This window comes from the organism of the source record quoted next, unplaced genomic scaffold (assembly GCF_019419815.1).
Source record: "Pyrus x bretschneideri cultivar Hongxiangsu unplaced genomic scaffold, Pyrus_bretschneideri_v1 Contig137, whole genome shotgun sequence".
NCBI classification, from domain to species: Eukaryota; Viridiplantae; Streptophyta; class Magnoliopsida; order Rosales; family Rosaceae; genus Pyrus; species Pyrus x bretschneideri.
In genome coordinates this window covers 40,175-61,595 of record NW_025999432.1, presented here as the reverse complement: position 1 = coordinate 61,595, position 21,421 = coordinate 40,175, and the positions used below count along the sequence as shown (strand labels likewise).

Below are 21,421 nucleotides of genomic sequence, written 5' to 3'. Positions count from 1 at the left end.
TTGAAACACTAAACTAGACTCAAAGAATGCAAAACTAACAATAAAAACACTCAAACAAATCAAAAGACTCAAAGAATACAAAACACTTATAAACACAAATTAAGACACTTTCTAACTAAATTAGACACTAAGGTAAAGGGGGATTGTGGTTTTGACGAAAACAAATTAAATGCACAGATTGTAATTTAAAGGCAGAATTTAAATATGAATGTGATGAAATATGGAATGAATGCTAGCTAGAAGGTTCTTCTCCACACATGTCACACTTGCATACACTTTGATTTTCAGTTGGTCTTTCGATAAATTATGAAACTCAACACTCCGGGTTAATTAGGTCCGCTTAAATTAACCGTCAAGTCTTCCTTAAGTTAATGAATTGGATGGGTTAGCGCAACGCAATTCAAAACATTCTCCAAAAGTCCTTTACGTGAAAAGCACAATAAAGATACAATCAAAGATCATTAAGCATCATGAAAACTATAAGTGTTGACGAGGCATTCGTTACTATGATGAGCATGAAACTAGTGCCAAGAATTCATTTAACACGATTGTTTATAAGCAACCTCCACTACTTGTGAATATAAGTTCATAACTATTAGGTGAAATTCACTTATATTCTAGCGTCATATTCATGCATGAAAATTAAGCGTGCACTCTCAATCAACATACATAAATAAGTTATCGATCAAGCAGTTAAACAAATTGAATTCACCATTCATGAAATTCCAACCAAAAGTAATCAATTCATATTGCAAGCATAAACATGGTTTCGAATCACCCCCTAGCTAACTAGGGGGATTTAGCCTCTCATGGTCACAAAAAGAGAATTACAAATGAGTTTAAACATAAAGCACAAAGGATTGATTACACCTAGAACGCCCAACGAATCCACGTGAATTGGTGCGCGTCGAAGCTCCTCTTTCCTCTTCTCCTTCTGCGGCAGATTGGTTGTGAGTGGTTTTTGGATGTGTTTCTGGTTTAGGGATGGTTTAATGGTGGTTTAATGGTGCGGCAAGGTTGTGGGGTGGTGTAGGAAGGTGTGGAAGGTGGTGGAGAGTGGTGGAGAGGCTGCGGACAGGTTAGAATTATGGGATATGGTGCTACGGCTGGGTTGGTGGAATGCTGAAATTGATGGGAAAAAGCACGGCTGGAAAGAAGGGAGAAGTGCCGCTGTTTTTAGGATGGAATTAGGTTGAATGGTAAATGGGGGGCCACGGCAGCATGATTATGGAAATGGGCCGGTTTTTTTGGGGACCGAATGATGTATATAAGGTGAATGGTGGCGGCCAGTCCAAAAAAATGTGAATGAATGGAATCCATTAATATAGTGCGGCTACATGGGGAATAAATAGGATTATGGTGGCTGCTTATCTTTTTTTTTTAGTTTATTAGGGTCCATGATAGAATGGGGGAGGGGGACACGACTTAGGGGGAATTGTGGTGCATTATTCTAGAATGCACGGCAAAGGTGGAAAATTAAAATGGGGTGATGGATCAATGGGAGATGCAGCTAAGATGGTAGAACCTAGGGTTTGAAATATGTTTTGTTCCAGAAATTAACCCTAGCTTATTTTTATTAACTAAAATAAATTCAAAGGCTTCTAGAATTTAGGAAAAATCAGAAATTAAAGGGGGAAAGATTAAAAGGTGCGGCTAGGGTTAGGTTGGGAGATGGAAATAGGGTTTAAGTGAATAACATTGGACCTAAATGCCCCCCCTTGCATGGCAAGGGAAGGGAAGAAAATAAAAGGGCACGGCAAAGGGTTATAAAGTGGCTAGGGCCTTTGTTTTGTGTCCTAAAGTGCCTACAAGGCCTTCAAAGTGGCTAGAAAATACGGACGTTTAAGTTTAGGAAAGGTTACCAAAACGGGAAACTTAGGGTTAACTTTCCTACTTCAAGTAGGAAACCTTGTTTGAGTAGGATTCCTCGTTTTGGTAAGAATTCATCGTTGGAGTAGGAATTCGTCGTTTCTTCAAGTCTTCAACTCATTCATTCCTCTTTCGCTCCAAAAGACTCCAATTTGCATCTTCTTGCACACTTTGGCCTTATAATCTGAAAATACACAAAAGTAGCCTTAAACACTAAAATAGCTATGTAAACACAACATAAATGCACGAGAACAAGCTAATTAAGTCGCATGAATATGCTCCTATCACTACACTCTCCAAAATGCCTGTTGTTACACCTGTGGCACAACGGAGCTCTTCCTCTACCAGTATTGCCCTGTCTCTGACCTCTAAGACCCCTAGAAAATCTACCACCTCTTCCCTGACTAGTGGCACCAAAACCTCCGCTGGAAGAACTGGAACTAGCTCCACTTCGCTTAAAACTCTGGGTCTTGTGAGGTCCTTGAGATGCTTGACCTTTGCCTTTATCGTCTTTCCTTTGATTGCCATCATTTTCTTCTTCCTCACTCTCACTAGGCATATTCTCAGAATCCTCAATCCTCAACAAAATATCATAGAACTCCTGATAAGTATCACAAGGAGTAGTGGTCGCCATAGAACGCCACTTCTTCTTAGTACCCAATTTGAAATGACGAAGCATCTCAACCTAATTAGTAGCAACCTCCGGATGATAACGAGACAAATCAGTGAATCTCCAGTAATACTCATTCACCGTCAACTTCCCCTGCTTCAATTCGGTAAATTCTTGCTTCTTGCGATCAACATACTCAGGGGGAACAAACCTTTTCCAAAACAACTGTTTAAACACTTCCCAGTCAGCCACTTTCTCTAGGGTTAAATGACGAACCTCCTGTCCCCACCAGGATGCCGATTCGTTACCTAAGAACCAAGAAGTCGTCTCTACCCACCTTTCAGAATGAAGATTCCCTTGACTCTGCAACACTTGAAAAGTCTTTTCAATATGCTCAAACCACCGCTCAACACCCTCATATCCTTTATGACCCTCAAACTTATCCAGCTTTAAATTATACATGGTCTCCAGAGGAGTCTTCTGAGGATGGCGGAGCGCAGACTGAATAGCAGTAGTAATAGCTTCCCCCAACTGAGCTATATCGGGGAAACTAGGCTCATCTGAGCGACGTGGTTCCCTACGAGGCGGCATAGTTCTGACAGAAGACACCAAAACAATTAGAACACTCACAAAATATGCAGGACTGCCAAACTTATGCTCTGATACCAAACTAACACACCCAGACCGAAATCAAGGTGTGCTGGCCGTCACGTGAGGGTGATGTAGCCATGTGCACAGTGCGGAAGCAATAATAATAATAAAAGTACGAATAAATAAAAACCAAACTACTAAAGAAGCTAGTTAAAGTAATACGCCAGTGTAAGACTAAGTGTGATAAACAATAATCAGAGCACAGAAAGCCTAAGTGCAGTCCAATAGGACAAATACTAATTACATAACACCCAAAGGTGATCCTACATTTATGATGTTCTGTCAGAACCACCGTCAAGTCCTCGTGAGCCACCAAAGCGCTTCTAACTAGAACCTAGAGGGGCGCAAAACAGAAAGTGTGAGTGGGCAAAACCAAAGCTTTTCAAAATCATTTCATTCTCAAAAGTTCTAACTCCTCTTTGTAAAACCTGTATAATCTCCCAGAAAATAAAATATATAAATATATCACATCTATGCTCAGAGTAGCAACATTCACAAATACGTACGTATGCAAGCCATGTCAACTAACTCAGCATATGATGTAAGTAAACCAGGTAATGTCAATCAATGCAGAATATATGTCAGCCGGAGTCACCTAACGTGACCTATATGGCTGAATCTAGAGCTCAAATCCACATCTCAACAACTGTACCTGGACACGAGTCGGAACACTAAAAGTGTTCTGTACGACAAGACTGGGTGTAAATAAATACGCTTAAGTGCTGCAATCACATGAAGACTGTGCAAATAATCGCGGGTCACCTACAAGTCGAAACCACCTAAAGTGGTCTGTACGATAGGACTGTGCACCTAACTTGGATCCAAGATGAGCGTGTGGTGCGGGAGGTGAACATCACGTGAAGGATTGTGCCCTACACTAGACGGGAGCACTGACACCGAGGTGCAGGTTTATAAGCTCTCCATGCATCTCACATAACTACTAATTCACAACCATAAACTATAACCTTACCTAGCACTTACCTGTGCGTCCACAGCACCAATATGCAACTAATAATGCATAATTAAAATAGGCAAAGACTATGCATGGCATTTAAAACATATAAACATTCCATTTCATTTTCTGGGAAAATTCTCAAGTATATAGGTATATACGGAAAACCAATAGCCCACTCACTGGTATGTGGATGGGTCGTAACCCCCTAGCCTTGAGTGACTGTGCTCGTCCTCAGGATAGGTCTCACCTATATGCGAAACAACTATAAAAATGTCAATTTAAAGCACATAACCAAAACTAGGTAATAACTTCTCATGCAATGCTCAAATGGGGTGTTTGGATATACCAACGTGATCTACTCAACCTCACGAACATCCCCATATTTTTAAAATAATTTTCCGAGGCTCCACGCGCCGGCGAGTGCACGGATCTATGCGCCCCCATGCACGGCCACATGACAGTCACACTGACGACATCAGTTAACGTCGTCAGGAATATTCTGTTAAACCCTAACGGATTCCATTAAAACTAACTGACAGCGTCAGCATATTCCATCCAAACTAACGGAATATTCCATCTTCGTCTCCGGCGAGTCGTCAATCGCCAGAAACTGGAAAATCTTTAAAACCTTTGTTTCTCACTCGTTTCTTCACCATTTTCTATGAAATTTACACCAATGGAAAGCTGGAGATGCGTAGAACAACGTTATACCTGTTTGAGAATCACCGGAGAAATTCGAGAAAAACCGGCCAACTTCAAAACTAGCTTCCTCGACGTCCACTTTCACCCAACAAACCACTCCGAGCTTCCTGAGGACCTCACTAAGTTTCCTAAAAGCTTCAAATTCCCTAAAAATCAATATTTCATGCGTGCATGAACAGTGACAAAATCAGAGGTTCATGGTTCGATGTGAAATCGAAGGATTCCTTACCTGAATTTGGTATGATTGAACTCGTATGGTCCTCACGAACACAAAGGTACCATTTTCCACTTCGATCCGTCACGTTTGCAAGAGTTTTGAGTCCCGTCCGTACAAGTGAGAAGGAGAGAAAGAGAGAGTCACGGGGGAAAGAAAAGGGATGGGGGTATGTGTGTGTCCTGCAAAGTCAACCCCCCAAAAACAATTAAACAGCACCCCAAAATGGCAAATACCCACCAAGGGCAAAATCGTCATTTCACACCTACGGTACGAATAATTCGGGACGGGTTGTCACATAACAAGTTGGCTTGAACCAAATAAAATTTATAGTGAAGCGCATTTACTAACTAGATTTGGGGTGCCCGAAACAATTGTCAAATACCGCGGACTATCTTTTATTTCAAGGGAAGTAGATGAATCTACAAGTAAGTTCAAGATAAAGATGATTCAGTTTAGTCCTTACTACCCCCAGTCAAATGGTCAAGCAGAAGCCAACAACAAGATCTTGGTGAACATTATTAAAAGAATGGTGGCCGAGAGTCCAGAAAAAGTGGCATGAGAAATTAGGAGAAACTTTGTGGGCTTATAGAACTTCCAAGAGGGCAGCAACTGGAACTACTCCTTATGCGCTAACCTTCAGGCAAAACGTTGTACTCCCCATGGAAATTAATATGAGTTCCATTAGGATTCAGAACCAATTTGGGCTACACGGTGAAGAATACATTCAGGCTATATGTCAAGGAGTTGAAGATCTAGATGCAATCTGAATTGAAGCTCTAGATAAAATTCAAGAGGGGAAGATAGCTGTTGCCCGAGCATATAATAAGAAGGTAAAATTAAAGACCTTCAAGGAAGGAGAGTTAGTTTGGAAAGCAATTTTGCCTTTGGGAGCTCAAGTTAGAGGCTTTGGGAAGTGAAGCCCGACTTAGGAGGGTCCTTGCATTATCAACCAAGTACTGGACAAATAAGGATAATACTTGGTAGATGTGGAAGGAAGCTTACATAAGCATTCAATCAACGCTAAGTTTTTTAAGAAATATCACCCAACCTTGTGGGATGTTAGGGATTGCTACATTGAGGAAGTATAAGCATTGCAAGAAATCTAAAGTCAGCTTATGTGCTCATCATAGTTGAGTTTCAAGAAGGAAATGCAAGCCAAAGTGAATTAAAGAAGTCATTTTCATTTCATTGAATGTTGAAGTTACATAAGAATCAGCTCAATAGTTTTACATCATTGACTAGAGTAACTATCCTCGAATCCTGGTTGTCTAAAGTCGCTTGATAGTTGCTCTTCCAACCTCTCATTTTCAGAAGACACCTCTGTGATTCTTGCCTCCATAGCAGAGCTTTCTTCCACAAGTCCTACCAAAGCCTTTGACATTGATCCTAAAACTGATAAGGTCGTGGTAGTTGATCCCAAAGCATACACCCATGATGATGAAGTGATCAAGAAAATAGAAGCTATGGGGAAGTCTGGGCTTATGGATATTAGTGCAAGAGAAGATAGCTTTATATCCATAAGTAGAATCAACCGGTGTGATTAAAGCTGCTCGGCTACTTCTCAATGCCATAGAAGTCCTGAAACAGAAGCTGGAAGCAGTGCACCTTTCTGAGGATATTATAAAAGTTGATTTTTCCTTGGGCATGTTGCTTTCAACAACAATTAGAACTTGAGAAATCCATGTAGGTCCCAAAAAGTGCACTCCTCCCTCCTTGAAGAAGAGTTCAGTGTGCAGGGCTGCCCAAGAGTGATGAAGGCCATTGAGTAAGTAGCGCATGGTGGAAATCCCCTCACCATTCTCGCATAAGGATTGGATTCGAGTAACTTTGGGTGCCATTGAGGACTTTGAGAAGAAGATAAGATGAAACGTTGGAATTAGGGGGCAAGAATTGAAGAATTGAGAAGGCAAGAGCGTACTGGAATTTCTGGAAGTTCGAAGGCTTGAAATGGTTAAGGTGCTTTACTGAAGAGGTTAAGTGAGGATTATAGAATAAGTGGTTATTTAACGGTGGAATTCGTGGGTTAATGCAAAGGTCTTAGTTAACAAACGGTTGCCTTAAATGGTGCAAGTCCCGAGAGAAGGCGTGCAACGGCTATTTAATCATTATTAGCGCCTGGGATTGCAACCTTAACAATGATTAAATGGGGCACTATTTGGGTTAATAATTGAACATTGTATTGCAAGTGTATGGAAGCCAAGAGATACCAACTAAAGGGAAAGTTGCCCGAAGCCCAAGCATCAAGCCCAGAGACAAATTGGCATCTTCCCATTAATGCATAAGCCATGTGCCTATGATTTAAATGTCAAGTGATGGGGACTAACTCACAATCAGCCAAAAAGCACTTTTCAATGGGAATACAAGTAAAAAGTTGATGACTTACTACCCTCCAAGTGCTTTCGGGAAAGAGCAAAGTCACTGCAGTCGAGCTAATTTGCCTATAAAATGAGGAATAAGCCCCAGAGACAAGGACACTCAACCAATCAAACAAACAAACATACAAACTCTGCTTTCAAGCCAGATTTGCATCTAAAAGCTATAATTAGCCTAGATCTCAGTCATTTCCAGGATATCTCCCTCACAAAAGCTATCTTTTGTCTGGCTTAGAAACTCTGCTATCACCCCTAGTGGCTTAGTATCGATTCCCTTGTGTAAACTGGTTTACCATCCATCCTTTTTTAGCAAGGAAACCTCTGTAAACTCAAAGAAAAGTGATTGCAAGAGGTTCAACCTTGCCAGACAAGGTGAAATCTTGCCCGAATCTCTTGTTTGCCTTATGAATTTGTAGATCTATTACTTAATGCATTCTCTAGTATGTATTCAAGTCATAACTGCCTATTTTCCTACTTTAAAAGTCTTATTTGTATCTGGATCTAGTCAGTTTAATGGATATGCTTTCATTTAAAACCAATCAAGAACCAAACAGATGACTTAAGGAATCTGGACTCCCCTTATTCAAATATACAAGACTATGAACTAAAAGTCCTTGGTCACAAGGCAAGAAAAAGAACTGAATATGGACTTAACCCATCTACGACAATCATTTGATAACAAGAAGTCGGAGTAACTTGGGGCACAAGTAATCGACTAAACACAATCTTGTTCTACATCTGCTATACTGAGATAGCAGTGGCACGCCTAGCACTTAGTTAGTTTTGATTGCGAGCCTCAAGGCCTACACCTAAGGCCCCACAAAGGCACCTTTCAAAACTAACTCTGTCCTCTTCTTGCAGCACATCAGCAAACAAGAGCCCGACTACACATCCAAAGTGCCAATCCATTGGGGAGCTGTGCTGAGAGCCGAGGAGCCCTCTCTGGAGAAACCTTCGCCCGAACAAGACTTACGTAGATAGGCGATGGAAAATGTTAGACGACGTTGTTTGCTTCCAAGATAAGTTTTACCTTGTTAACAGAAGAACATTCTTGTCGTTTCATCTTACCCGTCGGTCCTACATGAAGGTAAGTGATTGCAACAGCCAAGAAACCAGAGGATCCTTGCTTCAAGACATATCTCGTGAATTCAAATGAGGAAAAATTGTTGATGGTTCAAAGATATATTTGAGATTTTGAAGATGGAACACGCGAGACGACGAAATTTAAAGTTTTCGAATTGGATTACGCTAAACGTAAGTGGATTGCAATGGACACCTTATGTGATGAGGCACTGTTTTTGGGTGACAATTATTCAGTATGTGTGTGTTGGCTTCAAAGCTTCCAAAATGTCAAGCGAATTGTATATACTACAATCACGATACTGATCGTATGAGCCTTGATGTCGGGCCTTATGGACTGGTGTGTATAACATCATCACAGGACAAGATATTTCAAAGTCGTACACCAAAGATGTTATGGCCTTTGTAAAGAACAGCCGAAAACCTCCAATATGGATTGTGCCAACTTTGCCGTTGTAAAAAAATTGTTTTGCTTACCCTATCACCGGAAGCTTTTTATATATCGTTCCAATTTTATCGGATGTTCCCGAAGGGACCACTGTAAGCTTTTTATATATTATTTCAATTTTATCGGATGTTCCTGAAGGGATCACTGGAAGCTTTTTAGGACTCTGCTTTTTTTTTTGCTTTCTTATTTTGTTGCTGTAGACATACAACTCCACTAATTGAAATTTGATTTTACTTTTATATTGGTTGGTTGTATATACTATTTTGTGACTTAGCCCAGATCACCCCTTTTGTATATACTACTCAGAATTACTACTAAAAGTATATAATCATTCTAATTTCCCGTCTTCCAGTAACATCTCTATCTCCATCTCCATCGCCTATCCATGTCTTCGTTGAAGGTATCGTTTTAGTCCTCTCCTTTCATCAAAATGACTTGCCCTAAACTCAACAATAAAAAAAATTACGAAAAAGAAATGCACAACAACAATAATCATGTTGCAAACGGCATACAACACACCTACAGATAACAGGAATAGAAAAAGATGGAAAGCTAAAAACATACTAGACAACTATAAATTCGTTAGCATAATCTCCGTCCTTGAAATTAGTCGCCATGTCTTGAATACATGTAAACCAATGCTAATCGAGCTTTCTATAACTACACTACTACATACACAGAAAATCATGTCTGTTTTTATACTTCTATGTTTTCTGTCATTGGTTGAGAGGAGCGGCGGTCACTCAAATAAGCATGAGAAGAATTATAGAAGGAGATGACAGGGTAAAGAAGTCTATTGATCAACTGAGAAAAACAGAGGTGGTGGACCGGTGGTGACTGAACACTCCCCCTTGCGAGTGCCTCTTTCTTCATTTGCTCTATTCGTCGTATTGAGTTGTTATCGTAGTTTTACAACTTGACGTCTTAACTGTAAAGTCCTTTTCTGAACTATAGCTAAACAGACCACTGATTAAATTTATCACTGCATAATCATTCAACCTCATCGACCATGCACTTTGTTCAGGTGCCATAATTGCTGTAAATTATGCTTTTGTAGTTTTTAGTGTTACCATCCATTGTTTCTTACTACACCAAGACATCATGTCATCCAAGACTGAATAAGTACATTTCATATTAGTTGACTGATCCATTTTGTGATTCTAGAATAATCATCATCATAGGAACGGTTCGAGCCCATGCCGTGATGCAAGGGAAACACTCCTCTCCACCACTATGGTAGAGGGCCACTTGCATTTGGCAAAAGAGATGAAAAGTAATGGTGGAAAGATTCGAGTTTGCCCAATTAGGGAGTGATGCAGTTCACGTAGAAGCTGCAGAAAATAGGAAGGGATATAACCATGCACAAGCTAAAAGAAAGAGAATAGGAAGGGCCATATTTTCCAGGAAAATACCTTCAGGACTTGTCAGAAAACGAAGGATTCAAACCTAAGGGAACCTTCAAACACACTACCCTAGCACATCATTGTCTATCAGAACCAATAAAGGAGGAAGAGTGAGAGAGAAAACTTTGATGCAACATCAAAATCTGCAGTTATGAAACATTTTAAGAGGAAAAAGAATGAAGTTATGAAACATTACAAAGAACTTTTGTATTAAGTCTTTTACTGAAAAGAAAGGGTTCACCTTTTGTCGATTCAACAATTACAGGTTGACGGTAGCAGCATTTCCATCATCCTCCCCAAACCATCCCTTTATCTGTTAGGAAGACAAATGATTAATTGATATGCAGAGGGATGATCATGACAGGTACACGCTGGGATTATGTTGTTCGACTGATCCATTCGTTAACAAGTCATTTAACTCAAGCATATATGCCCTTCTAAAGATTGGACCCAAACTCAATTCGGCAGGGATATAGGAAAATAGAGTGATAGCACTCATACTTGGTTTTTCCAAAGTGGTTTTAATTGTCTTTCTATACAGATTTCATTTTGAAAGACTAATCTTTCTTTGACAATCCTTACTGTTCTAAGCATGCAATGACACAGTCCAAAATTCATACGAAAACTAATTTTCCACAATAATAAGTTTATATTAACTCCAATCAGATTATAGGAAAACGGATGATATGTAGAGGGAAAATTTGCGAACAACTGACAACACCATTAAGAATGATCATGACAACTGCGCATTTGTCTTGTTTAAAATACCTTAATAGCATAGCAATTAGATGAGGTCAACTGATTTCTTAGTGTGATTAGACTAATTGAAGAGTAATTATCGGATAATTAATGATATGCCAATTAATTATCGGATCTTGTAATCAAAATGCTGATTAAATATATATATATATATATATATATATATATATATATATAAAGTTAGGGATCTTAATACGGAGCAAGAAAATAATATTTCATACCCACCTTGATTGCTTGATCCCTTTTGGGAAGGGGAATGTTTGGATTGGAAACCCTAACTCTTTCTTTCCTCTTCATTCTTCTCAGTTTTTTTGGTAACTATTTTCTAATATCGGATTAAATGAGAAATATATATGTGAGAGGGTTTGAGGGCACTGTGGTAGTGCTACTACTACTTGGTATGCATGTAAAGCCATCTCCAACCGTTCTGACCAGAGGGCCTAAAATAGCCTGAAATGACGTGAAAACCATCTCCAACTAAGGGCCAGGCCAAAGGGCTTATGGGCTCCACTGGACCAAAAAAGGAGATAAGGGCCAACCGGTTGGCCTAAAGGAGCCAGCTAGATAGCCCGAGGCTGGGCTATAAATTTGAAACCGACGGCTAGCTGATATCAGTTACTGTTGGATTTGAATTTTTTTTTTTTTTTTGGGGGGCCAAAATTTAAAAAACAATATTTATAGGCCGAGAAAGGTATGATTAATTCAATGTTGGGGTGTTCCTTTTATAGGCCTGTTTGCTTGCTTAATTCTTTCCCACGCCCGATGTGAGACTATCTCAAACTAAGTTGTACTAGTAATTGGACACTTAAATTAAAAAATTAATTTAACATACAACTGTTAATCACCGCAAGTAGACATGAAAACGGCGCCAATTACTACGACAAAGTAAGTGTTTTCATAATTTATTTTAAATATTTAATTATATTACATTTAATTTGTTGTAGTTATAGTTTTTAAATTTAAATAATAAATTATGTTTGGCCTTATGGCTCTTTGGCCCTTTCGGTTAGGGATGATTTTTTGTCACAGGACTATGTTTGGCCTATGACCCTTTGACCCCTCGGTTGGAGATGGTAAGAAATATGACCATGTCCTGCTCATTAAAATATTAATTTCTTGGAGGGCTATATGGCTAAAACGAGTCATCTAGCCCTTCAGTTGGAGATGGCCTAAGGTGCCACTGGGGCATTAGACACGTGTCAGCATCAAGATACATCACTCAATACAATCAGCATCTCTACCACGTGGCTTTGTTTTTTCCCTTTCTTCCTTCTATTCATGATTCAAATTTTGAAAACTAACCAAACTTTGAATCATGAATTGAATTTTAACCAACCTCATAATTTATTATCATTCTAACCACAATTTGATATAAAACTACTAAAATACCCTTTTTAACTAAAATAATTGCAAAACTATGAAGTTTTTTCCCTTAGAAAAATACCTTCACTCGTAGGCATTTGACATCAGAAGCTCCAAAACTGCTTCAATTGGGTTACTCTTACATTGCTCTGCAGCTTCTCTCACTCCAACAGCTTTAAAACCTGTCAGCACAAATAGGTCCTCCTCCAGAAACCAAAATTGGAGCTTGAAATTTTCAAATGGGTACTTGCTGTTGAGAAGAAGGAAGAAAATCATAGCTTTGCATTGAAACCAGATGAGGCCACTGGGCCTTTCCCTGAATCTGTGCTACTTAGAGAGGTTGTTATTAATTTAGGCGTGAAAGTATTTTTAGGGAAACTAAACAAAATAGAAGATATAGTTTTGTAATTATTTTAGTTAAGAAAAGGTGTTGTAGTATTTTCATGTCAAATTTTGGTTAGAATTATAATAAATTATAAAGGTTGGTTAAAATTCTATTCATGGTTAAAATTTTTGCTAGTTTTCTAAATTTCCCGTCATTTAATTAATTTTCGTGCTCTTTGTTTTTGACTTATTATATTAACACTCCACAAATTATTAAATAAACCTCACATACTTAATACACCCCACATTTGCTTTTTCACTTAAAAATTATCTTAATACATTCCACATACTTTCCCATAATACCCCACACCCCACATTCTCAATATACATCTTATATTTTGTGCATACATCCCACATTTTCTTTACACCCCACATTTCTCAAATCTAATAACACTCATTTTTAATTTTCAGGGATTGAATCTAACCATTTGAACGTTTAGTTTGCTGAAAGATTTCAAATCATCTGAACGTTTAATTTGCCGAATGATTTCAAAATGATGCTTTGAAATCATCTTAGTATAGATTGAAATCATCTTATTAACGCATGCTAATTCGAAAAACACAAGTGATCCTTATTCAACTTCTAAATACAATGTTGAACCTATTATATCTGCCTCAGTTCCTAAGGGATGGGAGATCCCGACAAATGGCAAAAGATTGAGAGTAAGAGTTCTTGTAGAGAATGGTTATCCTCAATTTGTAAAAGTCTTATATGACTCTAGCACTAATACGACTGATGTTACTGGGTACGCAAGATTAATATTAACCCTAATATGAATATAGAAGTTTAAATAATGCAACAAAAGTAAGATTAAATAATTATTGATGTCATCGAAATTATTAAAACAATGAAAAATATGAAGTCTTACCTCATGTGAAGTTTCCGAAACATTGATTTCATGTTTCATTCGTCGAAAACAATTTTTCTCAATCAACATGTTTGTAGTTTCATTGGTTAGGGTTTTGTTCAACAATGGAGGATGTGAGGGTTTTGATAGTTGAGAAGATAAATAATACGCTAAAAGTGATTTGAGACGTATTTATAAATTTTTATTTTTTTAAAAACCTAATAAGGTCAAAATTATCAATGTATAGTAGAGTAAATAAGTCATTTAATATTAAATTTTAATACGGTGCATTCAACATTTTGTGAGGTGGTAGTATAAAATGCCTTGTTTTTTTGTTTTTTTTTATTTTTTCCCAACACTGAAGCGTCGAAATGGCCCTTCTCTCTCTGCCCCCTATCGTTCTCTCTCTGGCTCGGACGGACTCCGTCCACTTCTCTCGTTTTGTTCTCTCCGGTCTCTCTCTCTCTCTCTCTCTCTCTCTCTCCCACCAAGCCCGTCAGAGTTTGTCAGAGGTGCTAATTATTCCCCACTATCTGTTTTGTAACAGAATACCAGTTAACAGAATCTCCCCCCTACCCGCCGCCGCCTCCGCTATCTCAGAGCCGCCCTCATTTTCGTTTGAATCTGAATCCTCCTCTTCCATTGCTCCGTCGCCCCAACCGTCACAACCTCTGCCGTCTCACCCGCTCTCAATTATCATCAGGTACTACTCTCACTCATCTCCTCACTCTCTCCGTCCATTGATTTACGCACACATATATGTATAGATTACGCAAATGATATTTAGATTAATGAGCTCAGATTTTCAGAATTGGTTTGAATTGCGGAAGGCCCCGATTGTTTGGGTTTGCAATTGCCGCTGAGCTTGTGCATTTTATGCCTCTGTGAGTTTCTGAGCTGATGCAGTTGTTCGTGTTGTATCTGGATGCAAGCGGAGGCGGCTACGGTTGGGAAGGTTAGGCACAGAAGATTGGTGAGGGAAATGAGAGGCTGTTGGTGGCACAATGCATGCCTAATCATACTCTCTCTAAGTACCTCTTTCCCTGTATGTTTCTATCTCTCTTGATACCTATAAAAACTTGAATCTTGCTAATTTCCTCCAGAAGCCTCATGTCGTTGCAACATATTGTATAATGTAGTTTTGCTTTAATCATTCTTCTAGTTGTAACTTGTAACTTGTAACTTAATGCAAATGCTTGGGGAAGTGAAGTGATCACCAATCGTGAGTCAGCATGTTCACCTGTGTCCAAGGACTCTCACTAGGCATTTAGCTGCAAACACAATCATTTTACTGGTATGAATTCTGCGTAACTTACATGGTCTTTAATTCTGTCCTAGTTTTTGTAAGGATTCTGGATATGGGTTTTGTTTTCAGTAATCTGGCATCAATTAGATGGGTTTTTGAGCAATAATGGATTAATTTGGTCTTTTCTGGTTTTTGTGTTTAGTGTATCTTTGGGATATCTGTGATGTAGTTTGTTGTTAGTACCAAAATAAAATTTAGTGGATTTCAAGGGTAGTTTAAACAAAACAAATGTGCAGTTGTCATGATCATTCTTAATGGTGTTGTCAGTTGTCTGCAAATTTTCCCTGTACATATCATCTGTTTTCCTATAATCTGATTGGAGTTAATATAAACTTATTATTGTGGAAAATTAGTTTCTGTATGAATTTTGGACTCTGTCATTGCATGCTTAGAACAGTAGAGATTGCCAAAGAAAGATTAGTCTTTGAAAATGAAATCTGCATCCAAAGACAATTAAGACCACCTTGGAAAAACCAAGTATGGGTGCTATCACTCTATTTCCCTATATCCCTGCTGAAGTGGGTTTGGGTTCAATCTTTGGAAGGGCATCCTTGAGTTTAAGGACTTGTTAACGAATGGATTAGTCGAACGACATAATCTTGGCATGTAACTAATGAGTTTTCCCTGTGCATATCAATTAATCATTTGTCTTCCTTACAGATAAAGGGTTTGTTTTGGGGAGGGTGATGGCAATGCTGCTACCGTCAACTAGAAATTGTTGAATCTACAAATGTTGGCCCCTTTCATTTCAGTAAAAGACTTGATACAAAAGTTCTTGTAATGTTTCATAACTTCATTCTTTTTCCTCTCAAGCGTTTCATAACTGCAGATTTTGATGTTGCATCAAAGTTTTATCTCTCTCTTCTCCTTTATTGGTTTTGATAGACAATGATGTGCTAGGGTAGTGTGTTTGAAGGTTCCTTAGGTTTGAATCCTTGGTTTCCTTACAAGTCCTGAAAACCAAAAGAGATATTTGAATCTTGCTAATTTCCTCTAGTAGCCTCATATTGTTGCAACATATTGTATAATGTAGTTTTGCTTTAGTCATTCTTCTAGTTGTAACTTGTAACTTAATGCAAATGCTTGGGGAAGTGAAGTGATCACCAATCGTGAGTCAGCATGTTCATCTGTGTCCAAGGACTCTCACTAGGCATTTAGCTGTAAATACAATCTTTTTTCTGGAATGAATTCTGCTTAACTTAGGCCCTCTCACGTATATATTTCTCATTTAATCCGATATTAGAAAATAGTTACCACGTAACCAAGTAGTAGTAGCACTACCACAATGCCCTCAGACCCTCTCATGTATATATTTCTCATTTAATCTGATATTAGAAAATAGTTACAAAAAAAAAGGAGAACTAGGAAGAGGAAAGAAAGAGTTAGGGTTTCCAATCCAAACATTCTCCTTCCCAAAATGGATCAAGCAATCAAGATGGGTATGAAATATTATTTTCTTGCTCCGTTTTTATAATTAAGATCCCTAACTCTATATATAATGTATATTTAATTAGCATTTTGATTACAAGATTCGATAATTAATTAGCATATCATTAATTATCTGATAATTACTTTTCAATTTGTCTAGTCGCACTAAGAAATCAGTTGACCTCATCTAATTGCTATGCAATTAAGGTATTTTCGCTAAATTCTCTAGATCCATGTCATGCAATTTCCTTTCCTAATATGTTAATTAATGATTATAGTTCTACCTCTTAATTTCTTGCTTAATTTTATCTCTTAACAACAACATTATCTCTTAATTTTAAGAACAACAAGGAAATAATTGGGTTGACCTAATTTCTTGCTTAATTTTATCTCTTAATTTTAATTTTATTAATTAGTAGTAACATAGAGACGAGCGAAATCACTATAATTCCTAATAATAATAATAATAATTAATAAAATTAAAATTAAGAGATAAAATTAAGCAAGAAATTAAGAGGTAGAACTATAATCAATAATTAACATATTAAGAAAGGAAATTGCATGCCATGGATCTAGGGAATTTAGCAAAACATACTTTAATTACATAGCAATTAGATGAGGTCAACTGATTTCTTAGTGCGATTAGACAAATTGAAGAGTAATTATCAGATAATTAATGATATGCTAATTAATTATCGGATCTTGTAATCAAAATGCTAATTAAATATACATTATATATATAGAGTTAGGGATCTTAATTATAAAAACGGAGAAAGAAAATAATATTTCGTACCCATCTTGATTGATTGATCCATTTTGGAACGACAATGTTTGGATTGGAAACCCTAACTCTTTCTTTCCTTTTCCTTCTCCTCTTTTTTGGTAATTATTTTCTAATATCGGATTAAATGAGAAATATATGCGTGAGAGGGTCTGAGGGCATTTTATCATAAATTTAACAAGGAAATAATCGTGTGGACCTAATTTTATCTCTTAATTTTAATTTTATTAGATATTATTATTAGGAATTATAGTGATTTCACTAATCTCTATGTTATTTCCCTCTAGCATTATATTTGCTAATTTTCTGATTAGATGCATGCATAATCACAGAAACCCAATTAGGCCGCCATTCCTTATTTCATCATCCTTTTTATGCCCATTCATTAATTCTTGACATCATGTACTTAATTCCTTCATTCCTGTATCTGCTCTTGACACCCGAGCAAAGCATAAGAAGTTTGCCAATAAGTTTCAAGAAATATACTGCCCGATGTGTAACAAGAAATTTCACACCAAGAGTGGCTTCCTCATACACCAAACATCTCACAAGAAATACTACAAAGCGTGTCCGTTCTGTAAACTCTGGCTTGCCACCAAATTTGTTGTTAGTTTGGTTTTTTGAGTATTTCATATAATTGATATTTTTATAACTTTGACTGATCTGTGTTGTGGCTGCAGGGGAAAGCCTGCCCTCAAGCCACCTCTTGCTTCTTGTGATCATGACGACTCTGATGAAGCTGCTGCTGAAGCTACTGTTGGTCATGATGGTTAAGAAGGGGAACAAGTGGATGGCTAGTTCTTGTGTTTCCTTCTGAAGAATGCATGGTATCTCACACTACTGGGTTTGCTGCAATTCATCTTTGAACAAATAACTAGCTTTCCTTACACTCACTCTACATATTGGTGTGGTGGTCTCTTGGTTTTGGAGAACCCTATATAAAGTTGATCTCACTAGTTAATTTCCAGTTGATCTCACTAGTTAATGTGTATGTCACTAGTTGGTCTCTTGGTTTGGGATATTCGTTTTATAAATTTTTTCGTATGAATGTTGTGTTTGCATTTTTGAAACATAGTCAATTGAGTGATTTAGCCTTCATATTTTTGAAGACGAATGAATTTGGTTGATGGGTGAATTGGGTTACCATATACCTTAAAAGCTAGCGTTGTTGTTGTCGTCGTCGTCGTCTACATGTGGGGTTGGAATGAAAATTAAGTTCATGTGTGGGTTGAACTAGCACAGTTTGTGTTTTTATTTGGACTCAGTGTTAGCTTTCCCCTCTATTGGTGGCTTGCACTATTCTAAAAATCTCCACTTAGCACTGTTTAGGTTCACCTAGGTGTTAGGCGGTTGGCCAACACTTCGATTTGTTCCTAGACGTTTAAAAATTAAGAAAGAGCGCTTATAGGCCTGCCTAGAGGTTCGCTAGCCCACCTAGACCCGTCTAGGTCGCGACTCTCACCTAAACATAAAATAGATAACTTTTATTTGGGATTTTAGTTTTGCAATAAATTCCAAGAGACTTGTTAAATACTTGGATAGACACTCATTATATCCTTGTGTCTCATATTTTCAACATATTCTAGTACTTTATAATCTATATGTCATTCTATTTTGTACTTTATGTACTCCATTACAATTATGTATTTATTTACATGTTATATAATAAATTTAATTAAAATTATAAAAAGTCGCCTAGGCTGCTACCTACTGCAACTACCGCCTAGTACCTTTGAGAACCTTAGTGACTTGGGCACCTTGTTTTGAGCCTTAAACGAAATTATCTTTGTAGAGTAATTTTGGAATTTAAAAAAGATGCCTAGAAATGGGAATGACTATGTTGACAAGGAATCAGTCATCGAACCTTATTAAAAATGATTAAGAATTGTGTGGAGCCAAACATAATCAAGAAAATCACGGAGACAACACATGAACTTTTGGGTTAAGAAGATCAAATTACCCTCGAGGCACACCGAGATTCCTATGTGCATGCAACGGACAATAACAGCTCAATCAAGGTTAAAGGTGATCAATTTATGAAACATGCTACATCTTACGGGATGCACATGTATGCTTATAATCTTTGATGCCATAACTATATCCACGGCTATGAATGTTATTATGTTGATTAGAATTATTGTATCATTATGGCATGCTTATATTCATGTAGTTTGCTCATCATTGTTGCACCTCGGTGTTAGTGCTCACCCCGGGCTAGGGCCAGTCCTTCACGTGTATGTTCACCTCTCGCATCACACTCACCTTGGATCCAAGTAGGTGCCAGTCCTATCATACAGGTCGCATTAGGCAACTCCGACTTGTAGGTGATCGCAATTATTGCTAGTCTTCACGTGAACGTAGAATAGAGCGTATATTATGATTACACCCAGTCCTGTCGTACAGGTCGCATTAGGCAACTCCGACTCATATGCTAGCATAGATTGATAAGCAATAGGTTAGTCGTACAGGTCACATTAGATGACTCCGACTGGTATGCTAGCATAGGTTGTTGAGCACCTGATTTTACTTATAGTACTATTGAGATTTGGTGATTTTGGGATGTCATGCCTTATTTATGTTTTGCAGGCTATGGTAAGTATTTTCATACTATATGTAGTATGTATGTTTCGGAAACTATACATGTTTTACGGCGAAGGGTTATAACGTTTTCAAAGGTTACCCTTGTTTTTCGCACCTCTAGGTTTTAGCAGCTGAACTTTTGTATCGACGAGGATTATTGGCAAGTCTCAGTATAGGTGGCTACCTTTGATGGTATAATCCTTATCCTGTCTTACTATACTTACTTATGCTCTGTCATCACGTGTGAAATGGGTTCATTCTCGCTCACAGCGAACTCTTATGTTTAGGCACTTTTAGGTTTAAATTTATTCACATTTTCCACATCACTACATTTTATAGCTTCGTCACCTTCCAGGTGTCGGCTAGCACAGCTCGATTCGGAGCCCTAGTGGACATTCTGCGTCGGGGTGTGTCAATTTTGTATCATAGCATAAGTTTGGGCAGTATTGCATTCATCACACGCTTGATGTAAGCATTCTCGATTCTTGAGCCTAAATGTCGAATTTTGCCACCTCATCGACTACCAAAAACATGTTAGGTTTTCCTAAGTTTTGGGTGGATTAGGCGACTTATTAACATTCGAGAAAATCACTTTGGCAACTGCCTCTAAACTTTAAGTGAAGAATTTCCCTGCCAAGGAAAGATGCAGATTTGTGACAAGTTGTAGGCCCTAAAGCAGGGCAACTATATCGGTAGTTGTGTATCATGGGAAATTTGGTCACCAATTCCATTACCATCTAGTCATTCCTTCCAACCCTTTTGAGAATGAAAACCAGAAATAGTTTTGCTTCCTTGATGGTACCCATTAGTATACCACTTTTTAGAATTCCTAGGAAGCTTTACTTTTCATCGAAATCTTTGGAAATTTCTTGTGCGACATTGTGGTGCTAAAAGGGTAGCACTCGGTGGAGGAACACCTGGGGGACAGCCACTTTTAGTCCTTGATAGCATTAATCTCCTTAAACACACTAGTTCAAATTCCGGATCTCTAAGAGGAAGGTTGAATCTCTTTAGACATGTTCTGAAGTACGTATTAGCAATTTCTTTTTCCGGCCTTAGGGCATCTCAACCAATACTGGTTCTCAGAGTTTATTCAATGTTGTACTCGTCATTTCGATGAGCATACGTACAGGTGTACAAGTTGTTACACCTACGGTTAGCAGAAATCCCCGAAGTAATGAGTACTTTCCTTAAAATTATGAAACCACTTTATAGGGTCACTTCCTAACTAATCGTCCGAAACCATTTACCTGAGTGGGCTCTAATCTGTAATTAGCCTACGGTGGCGCTACTAATTGGCATTATTATCTAATATCTTGGAATTGTCAACCAGTATTCAGACGGTATGATTTTTGATACCAGACTATGCCAGAATACTGGCTCACAGTTTCAGGGTAACGAACAATATTAAAAATATCGTATATATGTTAATTAGCAGCGTGACTGATAAACTGATTAACAGTGATTACCTAAGCCGAAGAAACTAAATCATGGAAATTGAGAAGCAGGTTTTGTATTAGGGCAGTAAACTCATAGTTGTTTTTACCTTATCACCTATCTAGGTAAATATAACCTCTCTGACTAGTCACCTTTTCGATCACTTTCATAGGTCAACAATAGAATCGAAGTGTGAGTTAATTTTTCACTGTTAGTGTGAATTAAGTAT

The 21,421-nt window shown here is 38.0% G+C and overlaps 1 protein-coding gene across 23 annotated transcripts; it reads left to right on the top strand.

The window, feature by feature from the left end:
- Positions 1–13,964: 13,964 nt before the first annotated feature.
- On the top strand, positions 13,965–18,273 carry LOC103940662. Of its 23 annotated transcripts, none has more exons than XM_009350818.3 (5): positions 13,965–14,113; positions 14,208–14,363; positions 14,567–14,705; positions 17,626–17,743; positions 17,856–18,273. In XM_009350818.3, the coding sequence occupies exons 1-5, from the start codon at positions 13,980–13,982 to the stop codon at positions 17,990–17,992; spliced, it is 684 nt and encodes a 227-aa protein (XP_009349093.2). In that variant the 5' UTR covers positions 13,965–13,979; the 3' UTR covers positions 17,993–18,273. The 23 variants fall into 23 exon arrangements, 6 of the variants coding, with proteins under 6 accessions (XP_009349093.2, XP_048435429.1, XP_048435432.1 ...); XM_048579472.1 differs by having other exon boundaries at positions 13,990–14,113; positions 14,593–14,705; XR_007256443.1 differs by adding an exon at positions 14,871–14,954 and having other exon boundaries at positions 14,038–14,363; positions 14,470–14,705.
- Positions 18,274–21,421: the final 3,148 nt, after the last annotated feature.